General features: G+C 47.2%; 1 protein-coding gene across 1 annotated transcript in view; it reads left to right on the forward strand.

The window, feature by feature from the left end:
• The first annotated feature begins 338 nt into the window (after positions 1-338).
• Positions 339-24,031, forward strand: part of DR1 (down-regulator of transcription 1) — a 62,157-nt gene continuing 38,464 nt past the window's right edge. Inside the window, exon 1 of the mRNA XM_069641835.1 lies at positions 339-852. Within this exon, the coding sequence (XP_069497936.1) occupies positions 633-852 (220 nt within the window). The 5' untranslated portion in view covers positions 339-632. The remainder of the gene's footprint in view (positions 853-24,031) is intronic.

The raw sequence follows: 24,031 nt of genomic DNA on the forward strand, positions 1-24,031 counted from the left end.
TTGAGGTTGAGACTACACGAGTAGGCAGTGGGACGAAAAAGAGAGACTTGAAGGTAATACCATGTGACAGATAAAAGCAGATAACACGAGCGGATAATTCGGACAATTAAATACCATCAACTCCCTGCCGTCTCCTTTCCCAGTGAAGCGCACAGCATTCCCTAGGTCATGTCAACAGATTAGTTTCGTTTTGTCATCACAACAATTGAGTACGGAAGAAGGGTGGCAAGTTTCATGAAGATCAAGTTAGAGTCAGGCGAAAAGGAGTGTACTAGATCCAGTCTACTGACGTCAGAAGTGGGCCGGACTTGCACATTCGACACCATGGTAACGTCTTTGGAGCACTGCGCGATGGGGCACCCGGAAGTGGACGCTGACTACGCTGCGTTGTTCTCGGGCAACACTTCCGGCGAAGTAAGAGCGAGCTCCCGTCCCATCTCCCGCGTGTAACCTACGGGTCAATGAATTAAAGGGAGCCGCGCAGGGGGTTTTACTGAGGCGCCGCCCGACAATGTTGCTGCGGCCCTAGCGCCGCCTTCCAAGGAAGGACGAAAGGAGGAGGCGCTGGGATCCTTCCAGCGGCCGCTGTAACTACCTTTTCTCACCGCCGATCACCCCCTCCCTACCCCGGCATGGCCTCCTCATCGGGGACCGATGACGACCTGACGATCCCCAGGGCCGCCATCAACAAAATGATCAAAGAGACTCTTCCCAACGTGCGGGTGGCCAACGACGCCCGCGAGCTGGTGGTGAATTGCTGCACCGAGTTCATCCATCTAATCTCCAGCGAGGCCAACGAGATCTGCAACAAGTCGGAGAAGAAAACCATATCACCCGAGCACGTCATTCAGGGTGAGCTCCCGGGAACTTTAAAACTGGAGGTACCGAGGGTCTCGGTCTTTGTGCGAGCAGTGGATATATGGGCACTCTGCAGGTCTATGTATTTAGATTGTGGTCGGTGTAGATGCAGAGGGCTCTTTGCTCAAATTAGCGATGCACCCTTCCGTATGCTCCCCGGGCATACATCCTTGTTGTGGGCAATCGCACAGTTCCCCGTGCTCTCTGTTTATGGGCGGAGGAGAATCCATTCAGTGCTCTCTTATGCTTGCATACCTCACGACATTTTCTTTTTCCGGGTGAAAACAGATTATTTCCCTTTTAGCGGGTGAGGGCCCATTGAATGGTATGGCCAGGTTAAGGGCTTGGTGGGTGAATGGACGGGTTCCTTGGAGGTTGACACCTGTCAAAAGCATGTGAGTTGAGAGCTATGTGGTTGGATTTACAGTATAACATCCCGACCGTAGCGGATATCCTGCACTTGATCGCTTCACAAATACTGGGCATTTAACTTATGGTGCCGTCTGTTTTCCAGATGTGGACTGGAGAGGGTGTAGTGAGTTTGAATCGACCAGCTCTACGTCAAGTGTTTTCAAATAATGCTCTAATTATGAAATGAGTGCACAATGTGTGCAGTTCATCCCAAGTGTGTTTCATCAAGTATCGTACGTTAGACATATGCAACACATCTGTACTGTCATCAAAGGCTAGAGGGTTGCCCTTGCTCCAAGCACCGCCTCCTGTTGCATGGGTCGTGTTTTCTATGGTTGCGTGGACCAAGTCGCAGGAACGACGGGGTCCCACGTTGTCTGGTCACATAGAGATGCACTACGTCAGCCTCCATTATCGGAGTAGTGGCAACGTGGGGCCTGTTTGCCGTCGTGTTGCTTGTGTTGACTTGCAGTAAGGCACACATCCGGGACAACTAGATGCAGAGACTAAGTAACATACGTATTAACATTTACAATTAGCACAAGTCACCCCCCAGAACAGCAGACTTCAAATCTAGAAGTGAGTCTGGAGCACTTGTACGTGTGTGTGTCACCCCACCCATCTATTATTTGTTTGTTACTAAGCTCTGGTCTGTTTTTGCTTCACTCTGTTCTGCCTTCCTTTGAAATGCTGTGAACTTCTTTGAGATGTAGGATCGTGTTTTAGAGGCAACACGTTTTATTTCCTGATCCCTATTTTGTTACAGTAGTTGGATAGATCATGTTAATATCGGGTTGTATCATGTCACGTTTCATTATGCCATTTTGTGTGAATGTTGTTCAAGTGGTTTGAAGCAGCCATATGGTAGCACGTAGCCCTCCCCACAACACCCGAATAAATGAAATCCAGGAGCAGCACGTAGTTTATGAAGAAGGCATAGTACCCAGGGTTCAAAATTGAGATCTGTGGACCAGGGGCTAAAAGTAGCCCCTGGATGTCTGCATCACCCAGTAGGTAGGAGCTTGAGCTGGGAAATCAGGAGTGAGTGCACAGCGCACCTCAACTCTAATGTCCAAGTGAGATGCTTTAACTTGTAAAAATGTCTACTAGATTTGTCCTAATTCTACTTTATTATTTGTCATTCAGTGTAAATATAAAACCTTTCACAATCCTCGCACAAGAAGAGTACATATTATATGCAAGAAATAAAATGTATCAAACATAAGTTGAAATTCATGCTGCACTCAAACTACATAATATAATTCATCTATAAACCTCATTAATTACATTTGGAATTGATTTTAGATAATGCTAAGCTGCAATAGATATTTATCTTTTTTAGAATTTCCCAAAATTAGTTATACTGTAAACTCATTTCATTGCATTGTATAAAACAATGAATTATTTTAGGACTCAAAGCTTGACATTCAATAATTAGATGTTTTGGGTGTTCACCCTCATAGCCACAAAAAAATTACAATGTCTAGATCGGGCTTGTCCAACCTTTTTGAATGTGGGGCCGAAGTATTCACTTTTTGTCACCCGGAGGGCCGGCGAGCCAAAAGTGAACACCCTGACCCAAAGCAGTATATTCAAAAGCGATGGTGTGTGACCTTTCACACAATAGCATCAAAGGCATAGCCATGCAGTCCCAAAGATAGCTTTTGGTGTCGGGGGCAGTGATGAAAGGTTAGTTTCTTGTGATTTCTTCCAGTGTGTATGTGTTGATATTTCTCGGAAATATTGGGGGCGACCAAGCGTAGCGAGGGAGCTATAACAATATAGGGAGGGTTTGGCGCTGAAATTGTGCATTTTACAGCAGGAAAAGTGACCAAAAAGCCATACATTTACAATCAGTTCTAAAGGGGAACATGTACATTCCATGCCACTAACACCTGACAAGAACATTGTAGAACACAACACATTTTAATGATCAATGTGTCCACAGTGTAAGACAGCACTGTCACTACATTGACATGCTGGTTGTGCCCAAAATATGCCTCTGTAGCAACATGTCTGTGCTGGCTGTTGCCAATTTAGGCCAGCATTGTCCTCTACAAAGCATGATTGATGCTGCCTGAGCATGTGCAGTGTGCCCAATGCATATGCCAGCTTATCTCTGTAATACACATTCATTACTTCTGTGGTAATGAAAGAAGCATAATCCAATTCCAGGGGGGCGCCTAAGGCAGTAAAAGTCTTCCGCCACAGCCCGGTTTATTGGTCGGACCCAACATTGCAGAAATCAATTAATTAATCGTGTCCACGGACCCGACAAACATTGAATAAATAAATCGGGCAGGGGAGCCGACTTATGAATTTCCCGGGTGGTGCCCAAATATAGAAAGTGACATAACCAGCACTTATATGACCGCATTTGCATGTGGTCGCCAACTTGGTGCTAGAGGAACGGGGGGGTGCAGAACAGTGGAAACATTGGCTAGCATGTATTGCATATACTAAAGGCAAGTAAGAAGGAGGTTTAAGCCTTCCAGTTGCATCCCAGTAGGCCAATACTGCCCCTACTCCACCCCTCTATAATCAACCAGGTTGTAGTAGCCCTCAAAAGGCAGAGCAACACAACTAGGATGGGAGAACGAAATGCCAGCCCATCCTGTGAGTGTGTCAAACCTCAGAGCAAAGACTGCGCGTGCCTTGGAGCACAATCTCACTAATTTGGTGCAATTCGCGCAAGTCGGTGCATGGGAATGCCATGCGTGTGTGTGGGCTGCATACCCCGGATCACTTGCTCACTTCTTCACTGTGAAACTCTGTCCAAGACAGTACTGTCCCGATGGTGAGAAGTGTCATATTTTCACATAAACTATGCTTAAGCACTTTGGGTTATTGAATAGTGCTGCTACATTTGGAGTAATTCCATCCCTTTAAATATATTAGCTCTTGTATAACCACAACATTGTTGATTTATTCTAATGATGATGATGTTAGACTTGCTCAATAGTTGGTTCTGTATCATTAAATGTACTTCAGATCTTCGGAGTCTCGGGAGGATAGCTCAGGAGCAACACAGGTTCGATCCCGCTGGGTACATTATACCTCTACAACTGTGCACCCCTCTTACCAAGAGGGGTGCACAGATGTACAAATACACCCAACCCAAAACGATTTTTTAGAAATTGGGGGACAGACTTGCTTTGCATCTGTGCCTCCATTTCTAAAAATCGTTTTGGGTTGGGTGTACCTCTACATCCGTGCACCCCTCTTGCCAAGAGGGGTGCACAGATGTACAAATACACCCAACCCAAAACGATTTTTTAGAAATTGGGGGACAGACTTGCTTTGCATCTGTGCCTCCATTTCTAAAAATCGTTTTGGGTTGGGTGTACTTCTACATCTGTGCACACCTCTTGCCAAGCGGGGTGCACAGATGTACAAATACATCCAACCCAAAACGATTTTTAGAAATTGAGGGACAGACTTGCTTTGCATCTGTGACTCCATTTCTAAAAATCTTTTTGGGTTGGGTGCACTTCTACATCCGTGCACACAGATGTAGAAGTATACCCGAACCAAAACGATTTTTAGAAATTGAGGGACAGATGCAAAACAAGAGCATCTTGCTTTGCATCCGTCCCCCAATTTGTAAACATTGTTTTTTACCCGGCTTTTACCCGGGCCGCCAGAGAGAGACACAGTATGGATGGAACAAAGGACCATCCATACTGCGTCTGTTCTCTCCGGCCTGGGGGGCCGGAGCACCCGCATACTCTGCGCCCCTGAAACTGGGCCGTGGCCTGTAACTGCCTCTGGTGCTGGGGGCACCAGAGGCAGTTACAGACCATGGCCCAGTTTATTTATTTATTTGTTCAATGTTTGTCGGGCCCGTGGACCCGATTAATTTATTTATGCAGAAATAAATAAATTAATCGGGTCCATGGACCCGACAAATATTGAACGAATAAATAAATAAACCAGGCTGTGGCAGAGGCAGTAACAGTCCTCCGCCACGGCCTGGTTTATTTATTTATTTGTTCAATGTTTGCCGGGTCCGTGGACCAGATTAATTTATTTATTTCTGCAATGTTGGGTCTGCCCAACATTGCAGAAATAAATAAATTAATCTGGTCCACGGACCCGGCAAACATTGAACAAATAAATAAACCGGGCCGTGGCCTGTTACTGCCTCTGGTGCCCCCCCCCCCCTTTAGGGGGCACCAGAGGCATTAACAGTCCTCCACCACGGCCCAGTGTATTTCTTTATTTGTTCAATGTTGTCTGTACAGCCTCGCGGGCCACATGAAATGGCTTGGAGGGCCCCATTGTGGCCCGCGGGCCGTATGTTGGTCTAGATAAACTCAGCATTTTATGTCTGGATCCTATAATTTCATTATTATTCAATTAAAATCACAAAAGTATTCCTCAAAGCTCAAGATGGGTACTGTAATAAATAACGAGGAATTATATTAAAAGCTTTGACCTCCATCAATGACTGAGAAAATAAATGGTACTTCATAATACTTTATCTTGTGTTGATTCAGTCAGTGACCACAATTTTTAGTTTTAATTTTTGTGGGATTGTGAAGCAACTCTTCCATATCCTATTTTCAAAGTTAATGTCACAAATGCATGTTTTGTAAGGCAGAAGGGAGCAAAAAGCAGCTTCTGGTAGCTGTTGGTTCCAAGCTAACCACACTCTCCTAGGATAGAAGCAAGAGCTAATTAGCTGCCAGCAATTTAGAATCCTTCCTTACAAAGTAGATGTTTAAAAATCCGGTTAGCATAATCTACACCCGCTTGGACCTAGATTTGCATGCTATAATTTTGTTAACGTGGCACAGTAACTGCGGCTGAGGTCGATAAGGATATACAAGGCTGGATTATGCAGATGAACTCCCAGAAGAGCCCACCCTATAGATAGTCTGGCCCAAATGCCACTAAAACCATGCACATGAAGTTCCTCGCTGGCCACAAGTCCTTCCACGAATCCCAGGACTTTCTCCCAAAGTAACCACGATTCAAAATCCAGCTGCATGCCCATAGTTCTTCCAGCTGTTGTGCGTACAAAACCTTGTTGTTTGTGGCTTAGGGGAGTAAGTATAAGGGCTCTTCCCTCCCTGTTTTCTTGGTCATGGTTTGCTCATGCTCCGGTTCAAAGGACGCCCTGAGACTCTGGACTGTTCACTATGGAACCAAAGAAATTGTTTGGTGTCCTTAAACATTTTGCACAGAAGGGCAGGGCTAGGTGCCCTGAGACTTCTGCAGTTGTGATTTGGCACAATATAAACCCTTCGTAACGTAAGGATTACATTTTGTCTGTTTTGTTAATTAATTGTCATTAAGGTATTCATATCCTTAGATCAGCCCTCAACAATTTGATCATGGAATAAATGCAAGCCTGGAAATTTGCAATTGCTGCTAATGGTTTGCTAGGGATAATTGACTCTTGGCAAAGAAGAAGAAATGCTGCATCTCTGCGGCATCCAAACACTCGGCCGAACTTTTAAAATCTGCAAGGAGCTAGCCAATCCAGCTGCAGTTCCTACCTCTCCTGTCCCCTCCTAGGCCCTCTGCACGGCCCTGGCTTCTCATTTCATCTCTAAAACTCAGGACATCCTGGTCTCTCCCTCTCTCTTCTCCGGCCACCTCTCTTTCCTCCTTCTCTTCTTTCCCCTGTTGTCTAGAAACCTTGTTTGGGGAGAAGTCTTGTCAAAACAGGTTCACCCCTGTTCCTCCAAAACCATCAAGGACCACATTGACCCCTTTTCCCCTGCTCTGGCTGACTTCTTCAACCACTCCTTCGCCACTGGGGTCTTCCCTTCCCGAAGCACTCCCTTGTACACCCTCTTCTTAAGAAACCCTCTGCCGAACCGTCCTGCCCTGCTAACTATCGCCCAATCTCCATCACTCCTTTCCTGGCAATCTCCTAGCTTAATCTTCACACTGAATCTGTTTGTCTCCATGACCACCAGTCTGGCTTCAGAGCTACCAGAAGCACTGAAGCTGCTCTCCTGGACATCCGTGAAGACCTGCTCTCCAACCTTGATTCGAACACTCATTGTGTCCTCATCTTACTTGATCCTTCTTCTGCCTATGATGCGGTCAACCATGCTGTCTTGCTCAACCGTCTGCGTGGTAACCTCGGCATCATTGATCAGGCACTGGCTTGGCTGACCTCTTTCCTCACCGATCGACCCTCCCTCCTAGGTCCTTCCTCTCCTCTATCCCTACTTGTTGTGTTCCCCAGGCAGCTAATCTCTCTCCCTGGCTGTTCAACCAATACCTGGCACTTCTTGCACACCGCATTGCTGCTCTCTGCCCCAACTTTCAGTGCTATGTGGATGATGCTCAACTCATTTTCAGGCTCCCTTCCGCCACTACTTCTCCTTCACTCATCTCTTGACTGTGTCTGCTATCCAGGAGTGGTGTGCCACCAATGATCTTTGCCTTAATGCCAGCAAAACTGAGATTCTCCTCATCGGTACACCTGCTCCCTCCGTTCCTGTCGCTCTCTTGGTCCCTTTTCTCCTCCCACCTGTGAGGCAAAAAACCTCGGGGCCATCTTCGACTCCACACTCTCCTTCTCTCCTCACATCTGACGTCGCTAAGAAGTCAGACTACCAGCTGAACCTCCTCAGAGGTGTTCTTCCTTTCCTTCCCCCCCTCCCCCAGAAGCTCACTGTCTCCAGAGCTCTGGTTCTCTTTAGGCTAGACTACTGCAACAACCTCTTTCTAAATCTGCCTGCTTCTACTCTCCGCCCTCTGCAACTCATCCAGAACAGGACTGCAAGACTTTTCCTTGACTTCAAGCCCAGGGATCGTGTCTCTCCAGGACTGAAATCTCGGCACTGGCACCCAGTTGCTGTGAGTATTAAGTTCAAAACCCTCTGCATTGTCCACAAGGCCTTCTGGGTCCTCAATACCTTCAACTCTCTCTCCCGGAACATCTTCATTCTCAAGCATACCTGGTCAAGACATTTTTATTACACAAATAGCAGTTTACTGCTTGAAGTAATTAACTCTGACTGCTTTGAAAAAACACTGGCAGGCACTTTGAGTGCAAGTTTGATTAAAGCTAGCTCAAAGAGTTCCTATGAGGAAGCATGCATTTTGGGTGGGTAGGTGCAGGAACTGGGTTGGAATGGCCATAGGAATTAGAATGGCCATGGGTGGGCAAATTCCAAAACCACACATACAAGTTGTGTATCCCTCCTTATGTAATTTCTCACCATTTGTGCTGTAATGCAATAGTTTCGGCTTCGCCACCTAATAGCTTAAAGTAATTAAAAAAATACTGCATTGGACATTACTTTTACTCCATAACTATTTAACTCCAGCTTAAAAATGGGTAAAGCACCCGTATGTCAAAACCTTAGCTGGGGACTTGAGTAACGGCTCATTCCACTTTCATTGGGGGGGAAAAACTGGAGGGGGGGGAAGAAGCAGCTCCAAGGTGGTCGGAGCTAACAAGGTGCCCATGACTCAGTTCTGCAAGTGGAAATAAATGTAGGTAGGCACAGTTGAGCTGGGATGAGGTCATTTTACTGTCGTGCACACATCACCCTTTCATTCACAAAGGCGATCTTGCCACGAGTTTAAGAATGCAGGGGATTTCCCACTTCGGAAAGGAAAACAAACGAGATAAAATAAAAAGCTTGACTTAATAGTGCCGGGCCTGCTATAAAATGGCATGGGATTGCTGCGCCCTGCGTAGGAGTTACCCAGGCTTCAGCAATAGTTAGCAGACGCCACAAACTCCTCAAGATCAGCGCCGACTTCTGCTCAAAAAGATACGTTCATTTGCTAGGGCAGGTGAATTTCCTCTAGTGACTGACAGCTGTTAAAAATTAAAGGCACAAGAAACTAATTTGGCCAATTTAAATGGAGACATTTTTGTTCATGAGATTTGCTTACTTAAATTAAAATGTAGACACCGCTCCGAAAATATTAGTATCTCGGATATGTGCGACCAGTATTAGCGCAACAAAAAATGTCACATCTTACTGTTTAATAATTTGGAAAACGCAAATTGATTTACACTTTTGATAATTTTGAGTTGCTCTCAAGGTATACCATTTGCATTCTTGGCATCGTTTTGCAATAGCGCAATGGGTAGAAGGTATGTTGAGGTCCTACCCTTGTCCAGACAGGTACGTCCATTTCTTCTTTGTGCCTTCTAGTCAATTTGTCTGTTACTCGGATTACTTTGTAGCCGTTTCTTAGCGCTTTTAACTATATTGTATTATTGAGCTTTTAGTCTTTTTAAATACGAGGGAAGATTGTTTAGTTGCTCCGCCGCTAAATTCAACTTTATTTGGAACACAAGGGTGCTAAGAGAACCTTATAGTTGTAGCTAGGATTTTATTCCTGAACGCTGCTTTTATTTTGTGTATTTGTTTAAAACGCATTGCACTGAATTGAGAATTGCAAACCACATCACCCAGACAACCTGGTAGTTCTCGCGCCGTTGAAATTCGCAAATCAGACGTAAGAGCGCCGGCGCGAGAACACCAAGCGTTCTGTGTCGGTCCTTGAAGAGTAGGGAACGAGGTACAGTATTTTACTTTTTTCATACCGTTGTTTTACGTTCATTTCTAAAATATTATGGGCATCCTGGAAGGAATTCCATTATCCCAGCAGAGGTAGGCAGGATGCCTTTAGCAACCCACTTGCTATGCAAGACATAGCCACTTCATTGAACTCACGTAAGGCTCATGTGCTCCAAACTACGGCGCACACTGTCAGTAACACTGTCATCACTACTGTACCACACATGCCACCCATCACCCCCCCCCCCCCCCCGCTACCGTATGAGGTTGCTTTCAAGGCCCTTAATGAGTGGGAGGGGAGAGGTAGGGAAGGAGTTTCTCAGTCGATGCTGGCACCTGTAGTAGGGCAGAGCCGCACAGCAATGAACTGTGCACAGCTGTGAATGCACCATAAGTGTGCCAAGGAAGGAGTCAACATTTGTCACTACTGGAAATAATATTGGGGGAACAATCGTCCAACTGACATGCACGCTGAAAATTATGTTTTTGAATACCTGGTCGCTGCTTATTCAACATGCCCAGGAAGTAGCCACACATTGAAGAGCGCAAACAAAGACTTGTGCGCACTTACGGAAACGTGGAGCCATGAGGCAGCTGGGCCATCTCTAGGTTTGGCCATAACAGAAGGGTACTGCATTCTGTGGCAGGACAGACGAGAGGGGGCGGAGTAGCACTAATTTTTGTTTTTTAAATCAGACCTCATAATTTAGGAGGTCAAGTTTTTTTTTTTTTTTTAAATTCTTTTTATTAGGTTTTGTTAAACAAAGAAAGCACAACAACATGAGTACACATGACATTAGGAGACCTGTCTTCGAGGTCGCGATAAATAGCAGAACATAACATAGCCTTTGACGGTTAAATGACACGACAGGGGCAGAGTTTGCACCGCCCACCATGCAGATGCACCGGGCACCCAGGCTCTCCCTTGTTCTTGGCTTTGATATTATACTTCCCACTTCCCCCATATTTTCTGGAACTTACGGGGGGACCCCCTTGCATTATAAATTTGCTTTTCCAGGGAGGCGCATCTGTCCATTTCATTGGACCATTGTTTATCTTGTCTCCCGAGCCCCAGGTGGCTGCCGTTAGTCTCTTTCCCGCTCCAAATGCCATCTCCAGAAATGTTCTTTCGTGTTTGTTGAGGTCAGTTTCGCCTCCTATACCAAGCAGGATAAGTTTGGGGTCCCTCGGGATTGTGGTATCAAGTATTCTGGAGAGGCGGAGTAAACATGCTGTCAAATTCCTGCAGCACCCCACATTACCATATCATGTGGTAGAAGGTGCCCTCCGCCCTTTTGCAGCGGCGGCATTCTGTATAGTCCTCTCCCCCCCCCCCTTCTGTCCCCCCGGCGGGCCATGTGCGTTCTGGAGTAGTAGGACCTGTTTAGGATTCGAAGCTGTATCAGCCCGAGTTTGTCGTTAATACCTATTTCCCTTGGGGACAGCAGGGCTTCCACTCTTCCGCCTCCAGTGGCCCCAGGTCTTGTTCCCATTTACCTCTGAGGTTGGCGAGGTCCCCCGATCCAAAGGAGTTGATTGCCTGATAGAGGGTGGACGTTACCTTGAGAGGGATACGTTGTGGGAGTATATTTGTTTCCAAGGGAAAGCAGGTGGGTATGTCGGCCAGGTTCGGAAATTTTGTGTTAATGGCGTGCGTGAGTTGGCGGTATCTAAAGCGGTCCATGGGTGACAGCCCGTGTTTCGTTTTGTAGGGTTTCAAAGTCTATCAGTTGGCCCTCCTGGACGATGTCCACCAGTGTGGATATCCCTTTCCTCTCCCAGGTTTCAAAGTGGCCCATTTTTGGATTTCTGGGATTTGTGTATTGCGCCAGAGGGGTTGGATCAAGGTTGGTCTACCTTCCCAGCCGATGTATCTATGTATTTCCCTCCAGACTCGGTGGATGTGGCGGGACCCACTCGGTGCTGCTCTTAAGTTCTTTGGGCTATCGTATAATATGTGCAGGGGGGAGGGGGAGCCGATGTCCCCCTGCCTCCACCCGGATGTGTGGGAGCAGGGGGTCCCTGTGTAGCCATTCATTTGCCACCCCAGCCTGTGCAGCCCAGTAGTATGTGTGAATGTTGGGCAGTCCGATACCCCCTTCCCACACCAAGCGGTAAAGCGTTTTTAAAGCAATGCACGGTTGTTTCCCTCCACAGAGTAATGTACAAAGGGTCCGGTTGATGTCTGCAAATGTGGCCGAGATGGGGAGCAGGGCCTTTTGGAGGACATACAGGAATCTTGGGAGTGCCAGCATCTTAAATCATGCCGCCCTCCCGAGTAGTGAAAGTGGGAGGAAGTGCCAGTGGGCGACGTCGTTCTCAAATTGTCATTATCGGGTGCAGGTTCAGTTTGGGGAAATCCTCCTGTGTCCTGTTAATTTGTATGCCCAAGTAAGTGAAGCCCAGTATTGAAACAGAGTATTGGCAGGGTTCTGGGATAGCTTCCCCCAAACACCCCCCCCTGTACCGGGAAGTAAATAGTTTTCTGCGTGTTGACCCGGAGTCCCATGAAGTGTTGGTATTCCTCCAGAGTTCTGGTCACGATCGGGCAGGAGATTATTGGGTTGCTCAGATATAACGGGAGATCATCCGCGTACAGCGAGACACGTTCCTCCCCGCCCCTTGGCCAGGCAAATCCTGCCCATTGTGTCTGTTCTTAGCCGGATTGCCAGAGGCTCGATGGTGAGGAGAAACGATAGGGGAGAGAAGGGGCATCCCTGCCTAGTCCCCCCTACTCAGCGGGAATGTGACGGATGCTTTCCCATTGATTCTTACGGAAGCCTCAGGGAGGGAGTAAAGGAGCTTGACCCATGACATGAAATGTTGCCCGAAGCCCATGCGTTCCATTATGGCCCACAGGGCGTCCCACCCCACTGAATCAAAGGCCTTCTCAAAATCCACCGCGAGGAGGGGATCTCTTCTGCCCGGCCGAGGGCGATCTGGACCCTGCAGAGGTTCATTTGTGTGGACTTACCGGGCATAAATCCACACTGATCTGGCTGAATTAAAGATCCGATCACCCCCAGCAATCTTTTTGTGAGGACTCTAGCTAATATTTTGGCCTCTCCGTTTATTAAAGAAATGGGCCTGTAAGAGGCACATTGCTTTGGGGGTTTCCCTGCTTTGGGAATCACCACTATTGTCGTTTTCCAGAGATCCAGGGGGAGGGTGCCCTGTTCACTGCTGTGGAGGAACATGCTGTGCATGTGCTTCGTTGTCTTTCCGCTCAGTCTTTTCCACAGTTCCACCAGGAATCCGTTGGGGGCCAGGGGTCTTCCCCATCTGTAGTTGTGAAAGGGCTTCCCCTACCTCGTCTTCGGTGATTGTGTCTAGCTGTTCTATCTGTAGTTCAGAAAGGCGGGGGAACGTGATCGAGTCTAGGAAGTTTGGGGTGTTTATTGGGGGTTCTTGTATTGGTGGAGGATATAGTTCGCTGTAGTAGTTTGCAAAGGCCCCCGCCTTCTCAGCGTACCCCGCTAGCATATCCCCTTCCTGGGTTCGAATGGCCCGTACTTGTCCTTTGCTCTGCTCCCTTCGCTCTAGCCAGGCTAGTGTTTTGGTGGCTTTTTCCCCCCTCTCATATATCTGACTCCGGACCAGCCACTGGGCGGTTCGAGCATTAGCTAAGGCCCTGTCTTTCAAAATTGCTTGTGCTGTCACTAAGGCATCATGCGCCTCCTGGGTTCCCTCCTCGAGTAATTGCTCCTCCCGCCTGGTTACTTGGGCCTCTGCTTCGGAGATTGCCTCGTTGTGTTTGCGTTGAGCTGCCACCAAGGATATTGCTTCCCCCCCTTAATAACTGTCTTATATGCCTCCCACCTTATTATTGGGCAATCCACTGCTTCCTCATTTAGGTCAAAGTATTCTGACGTTTTATTCGAGAGCCCCTCCAGTATTTCGGTTATCCCTAAGTAATGGGCGTTAAGGCGCCAGGTGGGTTCCTGTTTTGGTGTTAGACCCTTGAATTTAAACAACAGAGGGGGAGTGATCGGAAATCCCTCTCGCCAGGAATTCTGCGGATAATAGTCGGTGGGCTATGTTTTTAGGAGTGAGGATATAATGGAGTCTGGATAAGGACCGGTGTGCGTTGGAATAGAACGAGTAGCCCCGGTCCATTGGGTGGGTTGCCCTCCACGTATCGGGATAGTCCCATTGCTTTGGCAAAAGTGCGGAGCTTGGGGTATCCACCGCCCTGTTGCCCATGTGTGTTCTGTCCCGGGCTATCTCCATGACTTTAAAGTCCGCCCCCCTATTGCCCATGAGTCCGCTCGTTCTTCCAGCATTATATCTTGGAGCTCGACAAGGAGTTCTGCTGTGAGCGTGGGAGGTGCATACACTGCTATGAGGCCCCAGGTCTCTCCCCGCAATTCCCTCAATACCATCACGAACCTTCCCCCGAGGGTCTGCTTGACCTTTCTTGCCTTGAATGGGATTCTTTTGTGTAAAAGGATCGACTCCCCTAGAGCTTCTGTAAAACCCCGTAAGGTATGTGTGTGGGTAATTAGATTTCCCAAAGAGCCCGCTGTTGGTACCAATCAGGTGGGTTTCTGTTATGAATGCAATGTCTGGGGAGTGGCGGTTGAGGTATTGGAGTACCAGTTTACACTTTATATCTGACCCCAAGACGTTCACGTTCCAGGTCAACAGGGATATTTGTCTCACCTCCGCAAGACTCTTGGCTTGGGGTTGTGTGGGAGGATGTGATGTGATTCCCGTCGGCCGTCTTGAGGTGCGGCGGACACCTGGGCCAGTCTTCTGCTCTCGCTGTACGAACAGTCTTGTGTACTCCTTGTGCAAACTCTAGAACCCCAACCTGTGAACCATAGGCCGTGTCTGTATGGATGTGTACGTGCGGGTCAATGGGGGGGGGGGATGTTTCGGTCCCTCCCGTATCTTGGCAAGGGTTTCTCTGGTCGTTTGTTTCACTGACCTTTGTTGCTGATACTTGTGACATTAGGCCTTTCCACTCCCCCCAACTAGAAGCACCTGTTTCCCCTAACCATTCAAACTATTGGAGGGACAAAACCCAACTCAGGAAGGGTCAGGAGGACCCCTTACCCCAACTCGTGTGGCTTGAAATTACCACAGAACGTAAATGGAACTAACAGTGAAAGCTCCCCCGCAGGGGTGCGGGGGTGGTGGTTGTTCACTTTCTCCACATCCCCATCCGGGGCCGCCAGCTTTGAAGGTCTCATGTGTTTCTTTTGTCCTGTCTCCCAGTATTTGCCCGATTTCAGGTGGGTCCCATGTCAACCGGAGGCCTAGGTGTCCCTGCTTCCCCGCATGCTGGGGTGATCTGCCCAGGAAGGTGGTCATTGCCACTGTCCTCCTTGCGAGGTGTGTTTCCGCTCGGTCTGTCCGGGCGTGGGGTAGAGAGGACCTGTGTTTCCAACCACTCCCAGGCATCGCAGGGATTATAGAACATGTGAATTTTGCCGTTGTGGTACACTTTGAAGGTTGCCGGGAAGAAGAGTGCGTATTTGATGCCCAGGGGTGTCCATTTCTTTTTGATAGTCAATTGTCGCGACTTCTGGACCTCCCTCGTGTAATCAGGGAAGAACCCAATCCGGTTGCCGTTATAAGTGATGGGGCCAGTCTCCCTCGCCAAATGCAGTAGTGTGTCTCAATCCCTATAATTTAGAAGTTTTCCGATCACTGTTCACGGAGGCCCCTGGGACTGTTCTGCCCTAACACTGTTCGCTCTTTCTATTGAGAAAAATGTGGAGAGTTTCTTGGGAGACATCAAGTCTGTTAGCCAGTCTTCCAGGAAGAGTTACGTGGAGGGCCCCTCCTCTTTCGGGGAGGCCGAGTATGCAGAGGTTGTTTCGGCGGGACCTACCCTCACTGTCTTCAGCCTGTTTTCCAGCGTGGTGATTTTCCGTTCCATTTGCTCAAGGCGGCCACCCAGGTTTTTAATGGTGTCTTCGGTGTCAGATATTCGTTGTTCTGCTTCCTCAACCCTGTTAGTTAGGTTCCTTAAGTCTTGCCTCACAAAGGACACCTCAGAGGCCAGGCCATCTATTTTTGTCTCAACCGAGGTTCTAGAGTCGCTGGTTGCTGCCATGATGTCGGTGAGTGACAGCAGTTGGGCCGTGCCCCCACTCGTTGCCTCCTCTTCCACGCCGTTAGTTGGTCTCGGGAGATTGCTGGGATGCTCATCGTATACTTGTCTATTTTGTTCTGAGTTGTTCCCCTTCGGGGCAAATCCTTCCCCATTCTGGCCCTGCGGGGTGGCTCTAGGTGTAGGTGTCTCGTTGGACCGGAGCTTATCCCGCAGTGTGGTCCCTCTCCCTTCGTTTCGTGGTGCTTCTGTGTCTTTCCCGGGGGCTATCGGTGGGTGGCTGCCGCGTGTGGACCTTAACCCTGCTTCGCCCGTGCAGCCGCCTGATCAGTCTCACCCTTTCAGTACCCCTGCTTTTGGAGTCCCTTTGTGGGGTCGCAGACCTCACTGAGCGCTGTCTGCGCTTCACCTTGTGTGGGATGTGGTTTGCACCGGGGTCCGGTATTACCAGGGTTCCCTGCTTCGGGTGTACCCCCAATCTTGGTGGTGTGGGTCCTCTCCCCTTGGTTGTTCTCCTTTGCCTCCCTCCGGGCCTTGGCCTGCGCAGTCCGTCACTCGGGCACCAGAGTGGTCCTTGGGTCCTTCCCTTTGAGCCCACTCACTATGGTTCTGGTAGGCGGTTCTGCCCCAAGGCGGGTTGGCGGGTAGTACTGCCCTTTGGGGTTTTTCCTATGCTGGGGTCTTGTGTGTGGTGCTCCTCATTTCACTGCTATCCACGGGGGGGGGCGCTCTTGCTTAGCGAGGGACCCCGAGGTGGTGTAGCCTCTCACCTCCCTCGAGGTGTCGGGCCAGTTGTACAGATTTTGATTAGGGTCTCACCGGGTCCTTATCTTTTCGTGCTCGTGTAGTGGACCTGCCCTTGGTTTCGTCCAGGGTGACCCACGTCTTGCTTGATAGTCTATGGACCGCTGTACCTCAATCTAACAGTGCGGTCAGATTTGAGGTACCAACCCAGACTCCGGTCCATGATCCGGGTGGTCAGTTTTACCCCCCCCTTCCACTGTGTGTGCTTCCCCACCGTTTGCACCTCCCCCACACTTGTCTCCCGCGGGCACCCCTCGACCCGGGCGGCCCAGCCATTCGCACACAGCGGGCACCGGGGAGGGAGAGCCTGCACGGGGGATCGTGTGGGGGGGTGGAGAGCCCTGGATCTGGTTGAGCGCCCCTCACTGTTGGGGACCAAAGGGTCCGATGGAGTTTGCAGAGGGGGGACCCAGGGGTGAGATGGGGGGGGGGGGAACGTACTCACCTCTTCTTCTTTTGCTGGTCGGCGTCTCTGCTCCCAGGGCAGCTGTCCCGGGGTCGTTGTGGAGGATGTTTCCAGTGGGCACAGTTGGTGATGGCGTCCGCCGCTTCCCTCGCGCCGGCTTTGCCACACAGTCTCCAGCAGGTCTTTCAGACGGTCGGGGAGACCTTAACCAGGTCCGATTCTCGTCGGGATTTCAGGGGGATGGTCCGTGTACGTTCCCCTCCAATCGTATGTGGTTCAGATCAGTATGGGATCTGAAGAAACAGCAGGATTTAGGCAGCCCCGGCGGAGCGACGTGGAGCTAGGTCTTCATTCGGTGGCCGACCTTTGGGAGGTCAAGGTTGAAGATATCCCAGGATCTGAACTAATAGTTGTGCAAATAGGTATTGGCAGTGAAATGACCCTCAACCTCTTGTTGTATAGAGCACCCACAGCAGGAATCGATTTCCCCGATCAGTTGAGTAACTGTCTATTACCCATGCTTAAATCTAATACAAAAATGCTAATATTAGCTAACTTTAATATCTGGCTAGGTAGTGACCTGGATGCTACGGCAGGGACCTTGGAGGCCGCATTGGACACTTTAGGATTTCAACAATCGGAGCCTGCACCCATATAAAGGGACACATTTTAGATTGGGTGGGTTCTCATAATATGAACATCTCAGACATCGAAATCCTGCCATGCCCCTGGCCGGACCTTTCATGTATTTATTTTCAGACTAGTAATTAATGTTTCACAAGGAAAACGGGCAACTACAGGGTCTCGATGTTAGTAAGAAATTGTAGGAAATAAACATCAGAGACCCTAAAACCATGGGTCTCCACCCTAACCTTACAGATTATCAAATCAGAAACATTTATAAGAGATGACAGCTCGCTTCTTGAATCCTTCAAGGAAATCATAGAAGCACTGGCGCTGTTCAAGGAAAAGCGTTGCCATGAGGGACAAAAACTTAATTTGTTTAACGCAAACCTTCTAAGCTTAAAAAAAATATATATATTTTTATGCTTGGAGAAAAAGTCGGGATTTTGCAAGTCTGGAAACATAAAGCAGCGAGGATTTACAAAACTGCGATCCTGATGGCAATAAGAGTCGTTTAATGAGGCTTATGAACTCTAGTTCAGACAGCAAGGAACTCTTTAAAATCCTAAAAGAACACCCAAAAGGACCAAATAACGAACCATTGCTGAAAGATGAGGCATGGTGTGCTGTTATCCAAGCAGTTATGATGGGTAAGCTAGAGAAAATCGCTAGCAGGTTTTACATTTTTCACCTATTTCTGAATTGGAACCGACTAGGGTCATTATGCAGCTTAAAGCCACCAGATGCAAGGGGGACTCTTGTTCTTCTGTGCTAATTCTGGCTCTCACTAAATGTAACCCTTTATTTGCACAAAACTATGTTCTGGAGGGTTTAAAGAAAACCTGGATCACAACCCTTTTAAAGAAGCCAGATCTCTGCCCCTTGACACCGACAAACTACAGACTAATCACTAATACTCCATTTCTCTTAAAAATCAATCCTGGATAGGGTGGCCTACAATCAGATTTTGCTACACCTCAACAGCTCTCAGATCCTGCACAAGTTTCCATCAGGGTTTAGAGAAAATCACGGGACGGAGACCAATCTTCCTGCCCTGAAAGCTAAGATGTTGGAATCCATGGATAGCGGCCAGGCCTCCATGCTTATGATCATGGATCTTTCGGCGGCCATTGACCTGGTGGATCACTCCATCTTGATCGCCAGCTTAAAGGACATTGCCCTAGTCTCTGATCATGCCGCTCAATGGATTGCATCCTTCCTGAGCGGAAGACAATGCAGGGTTGCCAGTGGGGAGGTGGAGGCTAAACCTGTTTCTTTGGCTTATGAGGTGCCCCTGGGGGCATGTGTTTCTCCATCTCTTTACAACATCTTTATGGTGACTTTTTTTTGTAAATTTTTTTTGGTTATTTTAGTATTTTTTATTTTTTTTTATTTTAAACTTGCTAGAACACAAGGGCATTTTATTCGCCAACTAAGCGGATGACACACAATGTGTCTGTCATCCCAATAACAGGGTCACACAGCATAGATGAAGGTATCATCAATAAATCCTATGATACCATCCATACCTGGATGGTGCTGAATGGCTTAGTCCTCAAACATGAAAAAACAGGCCTTATGGTGATGGGAACGGACAATAGGCCAGCCAAGTTAGGTCTGTTATCTATTTAACAGCTATAATATCACAAATTACAAGATAAAAGTGAAGAAGAAATTGAGAACATTAGGCATCATTCTTGACTGGAATCTGAACATGAAAGCTCAGGTGAGCAATCTGGTATCCACAGCAATAGATCGAGTTGCTTGTGCACCTTTGGCCTCTCATTAGAAAAGAATGCAGAGACTATAGCTAGAGCTATAGTTGGCTCAAAGATTGATTATTGTTGCAGACTCCTGCATTACACGGGCAGAGACTAATTGTTTACCGGTCATTCAGAATGGTGCAGTCAGGGTGGTAAAGGGCTTAAAATTGGGAGATCATATGTCGGAGGCCGGCAGAGTTTGCATTGACGCTCTGCTAAAGCAAGAGTGCATTTCAGAATGCTAACTAATCAATCACAAATGTGTCGTGGGTCGCATGCCAGCCTACTTGATGGAGGCTATAGTGGAGAAACAGCATGAGATTGCTTAGTTCCAACAATACTAACCTTCCGAAAACATAACGATGTAAAACAAGCAAAGGTCTTAAGGGAGTATTTAATATAGCAGCTCCGATAGCTTGGAATGCCCTCCCACCTGACCTCCGAGATATTAAGTCTACTGACATCTTCAAAAAGAAACTGAAAACCCTCCTATTTTGTTAGTTTCCCAGCCTTATTGCGGTTTCTCTTCCATCCACTAAGTGTGAATATAATCATCCACTCGTGTATATGTCTGCTCTGTCTGTGTTATGTTTGTGCCTTTTTAAGCCTTCGGGTACCTGGTGTGCGGTAAATGCACCTTGGAGAGGATCCTATTAAATCTGAATCGTGCCATTTCGGTGCCCTCTGTGACATTTTACCCCCATAAGGAATGCCTCTTTCACTTGGTCCTCATGGAGTTGTGCTATCTCCCCGTGGGTAATCCTTGTTCTGGTGAATTGGGCTCCATCGTGTGAGCCACAATGATGCTGGGAGTGTCTTTTAATAGCAACCCAAAGAGATTAATTATGCGTTTTCTATTGTTCAGCTCGAAGCGTTCTGGTCGTGTTATTTGACTCCGCAATAATGCAAATTAAAAACATATCGATGTTGATTCGTATTGATATCCTGTTTTATTGTTTCTTTCATTTAATGGTGTTTTGTGACCTGAGAGTTATTGCTCTTGTAATGTCTGGGGGAGAAGCTGTTCATTCTCCAGGGAAGAAAAGCGGTCTTGAGAAAGAGGCCAGTAGTTGGTGCAATGGTTTTTGGGAAATGCAGAAGATTATCTTGGAGCACAGGTTGATTTGGCTGAACCAATACCAGCCATACATTTCCCAGAGATAATTGCTCCTTTGATTCACAGGGAACGCCTATATTTTCCATTAGTTTGAATTTACAAGAGAATGCATTGGTGGTATCTGTTTTAGATGAGGTTTAACCTGCTGTTAAAGTGGCATAGCATTATAGTGCTAAGTGCGTTGAATACTAAGACTGCCAAAGTAATGCACATTAAGGCACATTGAGGGTGATGGGGGTGCACCACTGACCAAACGTAACAACTAGTCTCTACTTCCACTTGAAAGGTATGCTAATTACACCAATTATCCAGAAGCAAAAGTGTGCTAACTGAGTACGAAGCTGAATCAAAACGTCTGATTCAGAAAGGGGGTGGGGTGTCTTTTGGAGAGTTATTGACATGCAAAAAACCTCTAGCTAAGTCATTGGTGTTGACCTTGGTAGAGAAGGTAGCCTTGTAAGAAAGTAGTCTTGCTGCCACTGTGGTAATAAAGGCTTTAGGCACAAAGGACCCAGAAGCTAAGACTATTAAAGTCTGAGATTAGATGAACATGTTTGACTCGCATGCTCCCCGTTTAGAGTGAACCAGATTGTGGCAAGCAAGAGAAGGCAGGTTCTGTCCCGCCTGTCTGTTCTCCACCTCACCTCCAAAGAAAAATCCCTTATGATTATTCTAATGGGAGTCCCAGTGTTCAGACGTAGCCATTGAACCTTTAATTGGTTAAATGTTTGCAACCAAGAGTATGATTTAGGGACAGCAAACACTTTTAATAGCGAGGGCATTCGTTATTGGTAGTCTTGGGCCCTAAGCAAACAGCTGTGCCTTTTTGCTATATGGTGAATGTTTGGAATATGCGAGCAGGGAGATTGGTTCAATTTCCATGAAAAATAGGGAATTTTCTTTATGTAAACCACTGTTTCAGGAACATGTGGACTGAGATGCAGGAATATGGTGCGCCAAACCTATTTAATGGAAGACCTACTTTGGGCAAATTGATTTTATGAATTTGCCACGTTAGATGTAGGCGCTGCAGCACAAAATGGAACAGGTGACTGAAATTGGCGGTACTGCAGTGAGATGATAAAAACTAGCTTGTCGGAAACCTTTTAATTGATGGATAATCCACACACAAACAAGACTGCATGCCTCTGGAATCCCCCTGAAGGGAAGAGGTATCTGGAAAACTAGTAAGTAAATGCACTTCTGTGCTGATTGAAAAATGCCTATTCTGGTTTTTGAGCTTTGGTACAATGAGTATGGGCTTCTACACCTTGTAATGTAACCCGCTTAGGTTTTGAAAGGGTTTGTAAAGGATTTCCCATTTCTCAATAATACTGCCTCTGGTGAAGTACCCATGAAGGCAATTCATTTTTTGTTTTGATGGGTTTTATTGCATTCCCACAGGCTTGCAGTCCTGACCTTTTTAAAAGTGCGAGGGGCCTAATTTGTTTACGCCCTACCAAACCTATTTTTAATACCATGTCTACCATAATGGGGGTCTTTGACACCCACCCCTACCCATTGCAGGCACTCCTGTTGGACCTCGCCTTCTTTCCATCCTTGTTTTTTTGGCATGTTGGTAATTATACTGCTCCCATCACCATTGTAGTGGTCTTGCAGTGCCTAACCTTGTCTGAGAAGTGGTGTGTTCTGACTCAGCTAGGGGGTCACCCGAACATAGTTTGTGGATAGGAATGAGGTGATTGGAGAGAGGCATTGGCCAATATACAAATCAATTCAGTGGCCGGAAACAAATGGGATGAGGGGGAGGAAATATGGTTGTGGTAGGTTTGTTTGCTGCTTAACAATGGATTAGATATCAGTTAAGTGTGAAAAATGTCAGGAAAGTACAACTGGTTAGAAGGAAGGATTACTGTGGGATCGATTTCTAGACCTATTGATTGATGGTACTTAGAGGTATTTATGTTGTTGCGTGATGGACTTGAGCAGTGCTCAATCAGACCCTTGAAGTGTGGAGACTTTCACCCAAGTAGTTTTGTAAGAAACACCCCCTGTATCGGGGTAGAGTTCTGGATTTGCCAAGCCAGTTGACTGATGTATGTGGCAAGAGTTGGACGTGTGTTGATGAATTGGTGCAAGTGGAGACCAGAGAAACCTTTTTAAAACTTAGTCCTTGGGCTGTGAGCTCAGTATATACCACTAGTAAAAGGGACTTGACACCTTTGTCGCCTCCGATGTAGTTGCTCCATTTTGGAAGCTTGCGGTAGATGTCCCTGCGTATAAAGAAAAAAATGGAGATACAAGGGTCTCTAAATTCCTATAACTCTGCTTCCTCCTTGATACACGTTCTAAAACCATGACAATCTACGGTGCATTCGATTGCAGAAGTGACTGAGTGCAATCCTGGTTTACTGCAATCTCGTTTAAGACGCACTTTGCCCTCCTAGAGAGCCTTGGCACTAATAAACAGATCTTGAAGCGTCTTCTGGTAATTTCTAAATCTAGTTGAAGGGTTCTCCTGATGTGACATGTTACACTCCACAGGCCCCCAAATAATTCAGTAATGCACGCCAGCACTATTATTTCAAGTGGGCTAAATCGTCCATTGCTGACTTGCAAAGGCAGGCTCCACGACCCTGCTGAACTCAGATTATCCTGCTGCCCTCTGTTAACAGATGAGGTGACTTCAGCCCATGTTGGGAAGGCTGGGCAACACTGGATTGATTATGCAGATTAACTCCCAGAGGAGCCCAGACTCAGGCTAAAAAAGTTTCACGTTGCGACATCCATCTCCATAAAGCACCTAGCAGTATTAAACAACTTAAGGCAGCCTTGCCCAGTGCCTTGCTTAAGTGTCTGAAGGTCCTCCCAACTTTACTGTTATAGAAATAGCCCATTCAAGGGCCTAGGGAGTAAGTGCCAAGAGTGTGTGCTGTTCTGCTCCTTTAGGCATCACCTGAATAAACTTTGGCACCGTAAACGCAGGGTTTGAGGCTTTCCTTCACTGCCCGGCAGCCTCTGCATTGCAGGCCTTCCTTATGGACCGTTACACTGTTCCAAAGCACGGTACTCTATGGCCACAGCAGCAGCAATGCTTGTCTGCATCAAAATCTGGATAGAAAAAGAACTGCGTTTTTTAAACAATTTGCGGAGGAAGGAGGTTGGCGATCGGCCGCTTATTTGTGAAGGGATGAAAAGAACAATTGGAATTATTTTACTGCACATTTTTTCAGAAATGAGACCCACTTAATACAGTGTTACATTGCAATGGACGTTTGAGATTTATTTTCTGTTATAGTGGAGGATGAATAGGGTGGGAATCTGTAGCACTTTGCCTGAAATTAAATTACCCATATCACTTTATTTTGACAAATTAGATATTCGTAGGCCACCTAGTTTCAAACTACAAAACGTGCTCACTGCAATTAACTCCCACATTTGCTGCTATTTCTTGGTGTGTACCCCGTAATTCTAAATACTTGTCACAAAGCCGAATTAATTCCTGCAATTTTCCTCCTA

This window comes from Ambystoma mexicanum, chromosome 1q, assembly GCF_040938575.1.
Source record: "Ambystoma mexicanum isolate Mex_15411 chromosome 1q, UKY_AmexF1_1, whole genome shotgun sequence".
Classification (NCBI taxonomy): domain Eukaryota; kingdom Metazoa; phylum Chordata; class Amphibia; order Caudata; family Ambystomatidae; genus Ambystoma; species Ambystoma mexicanum.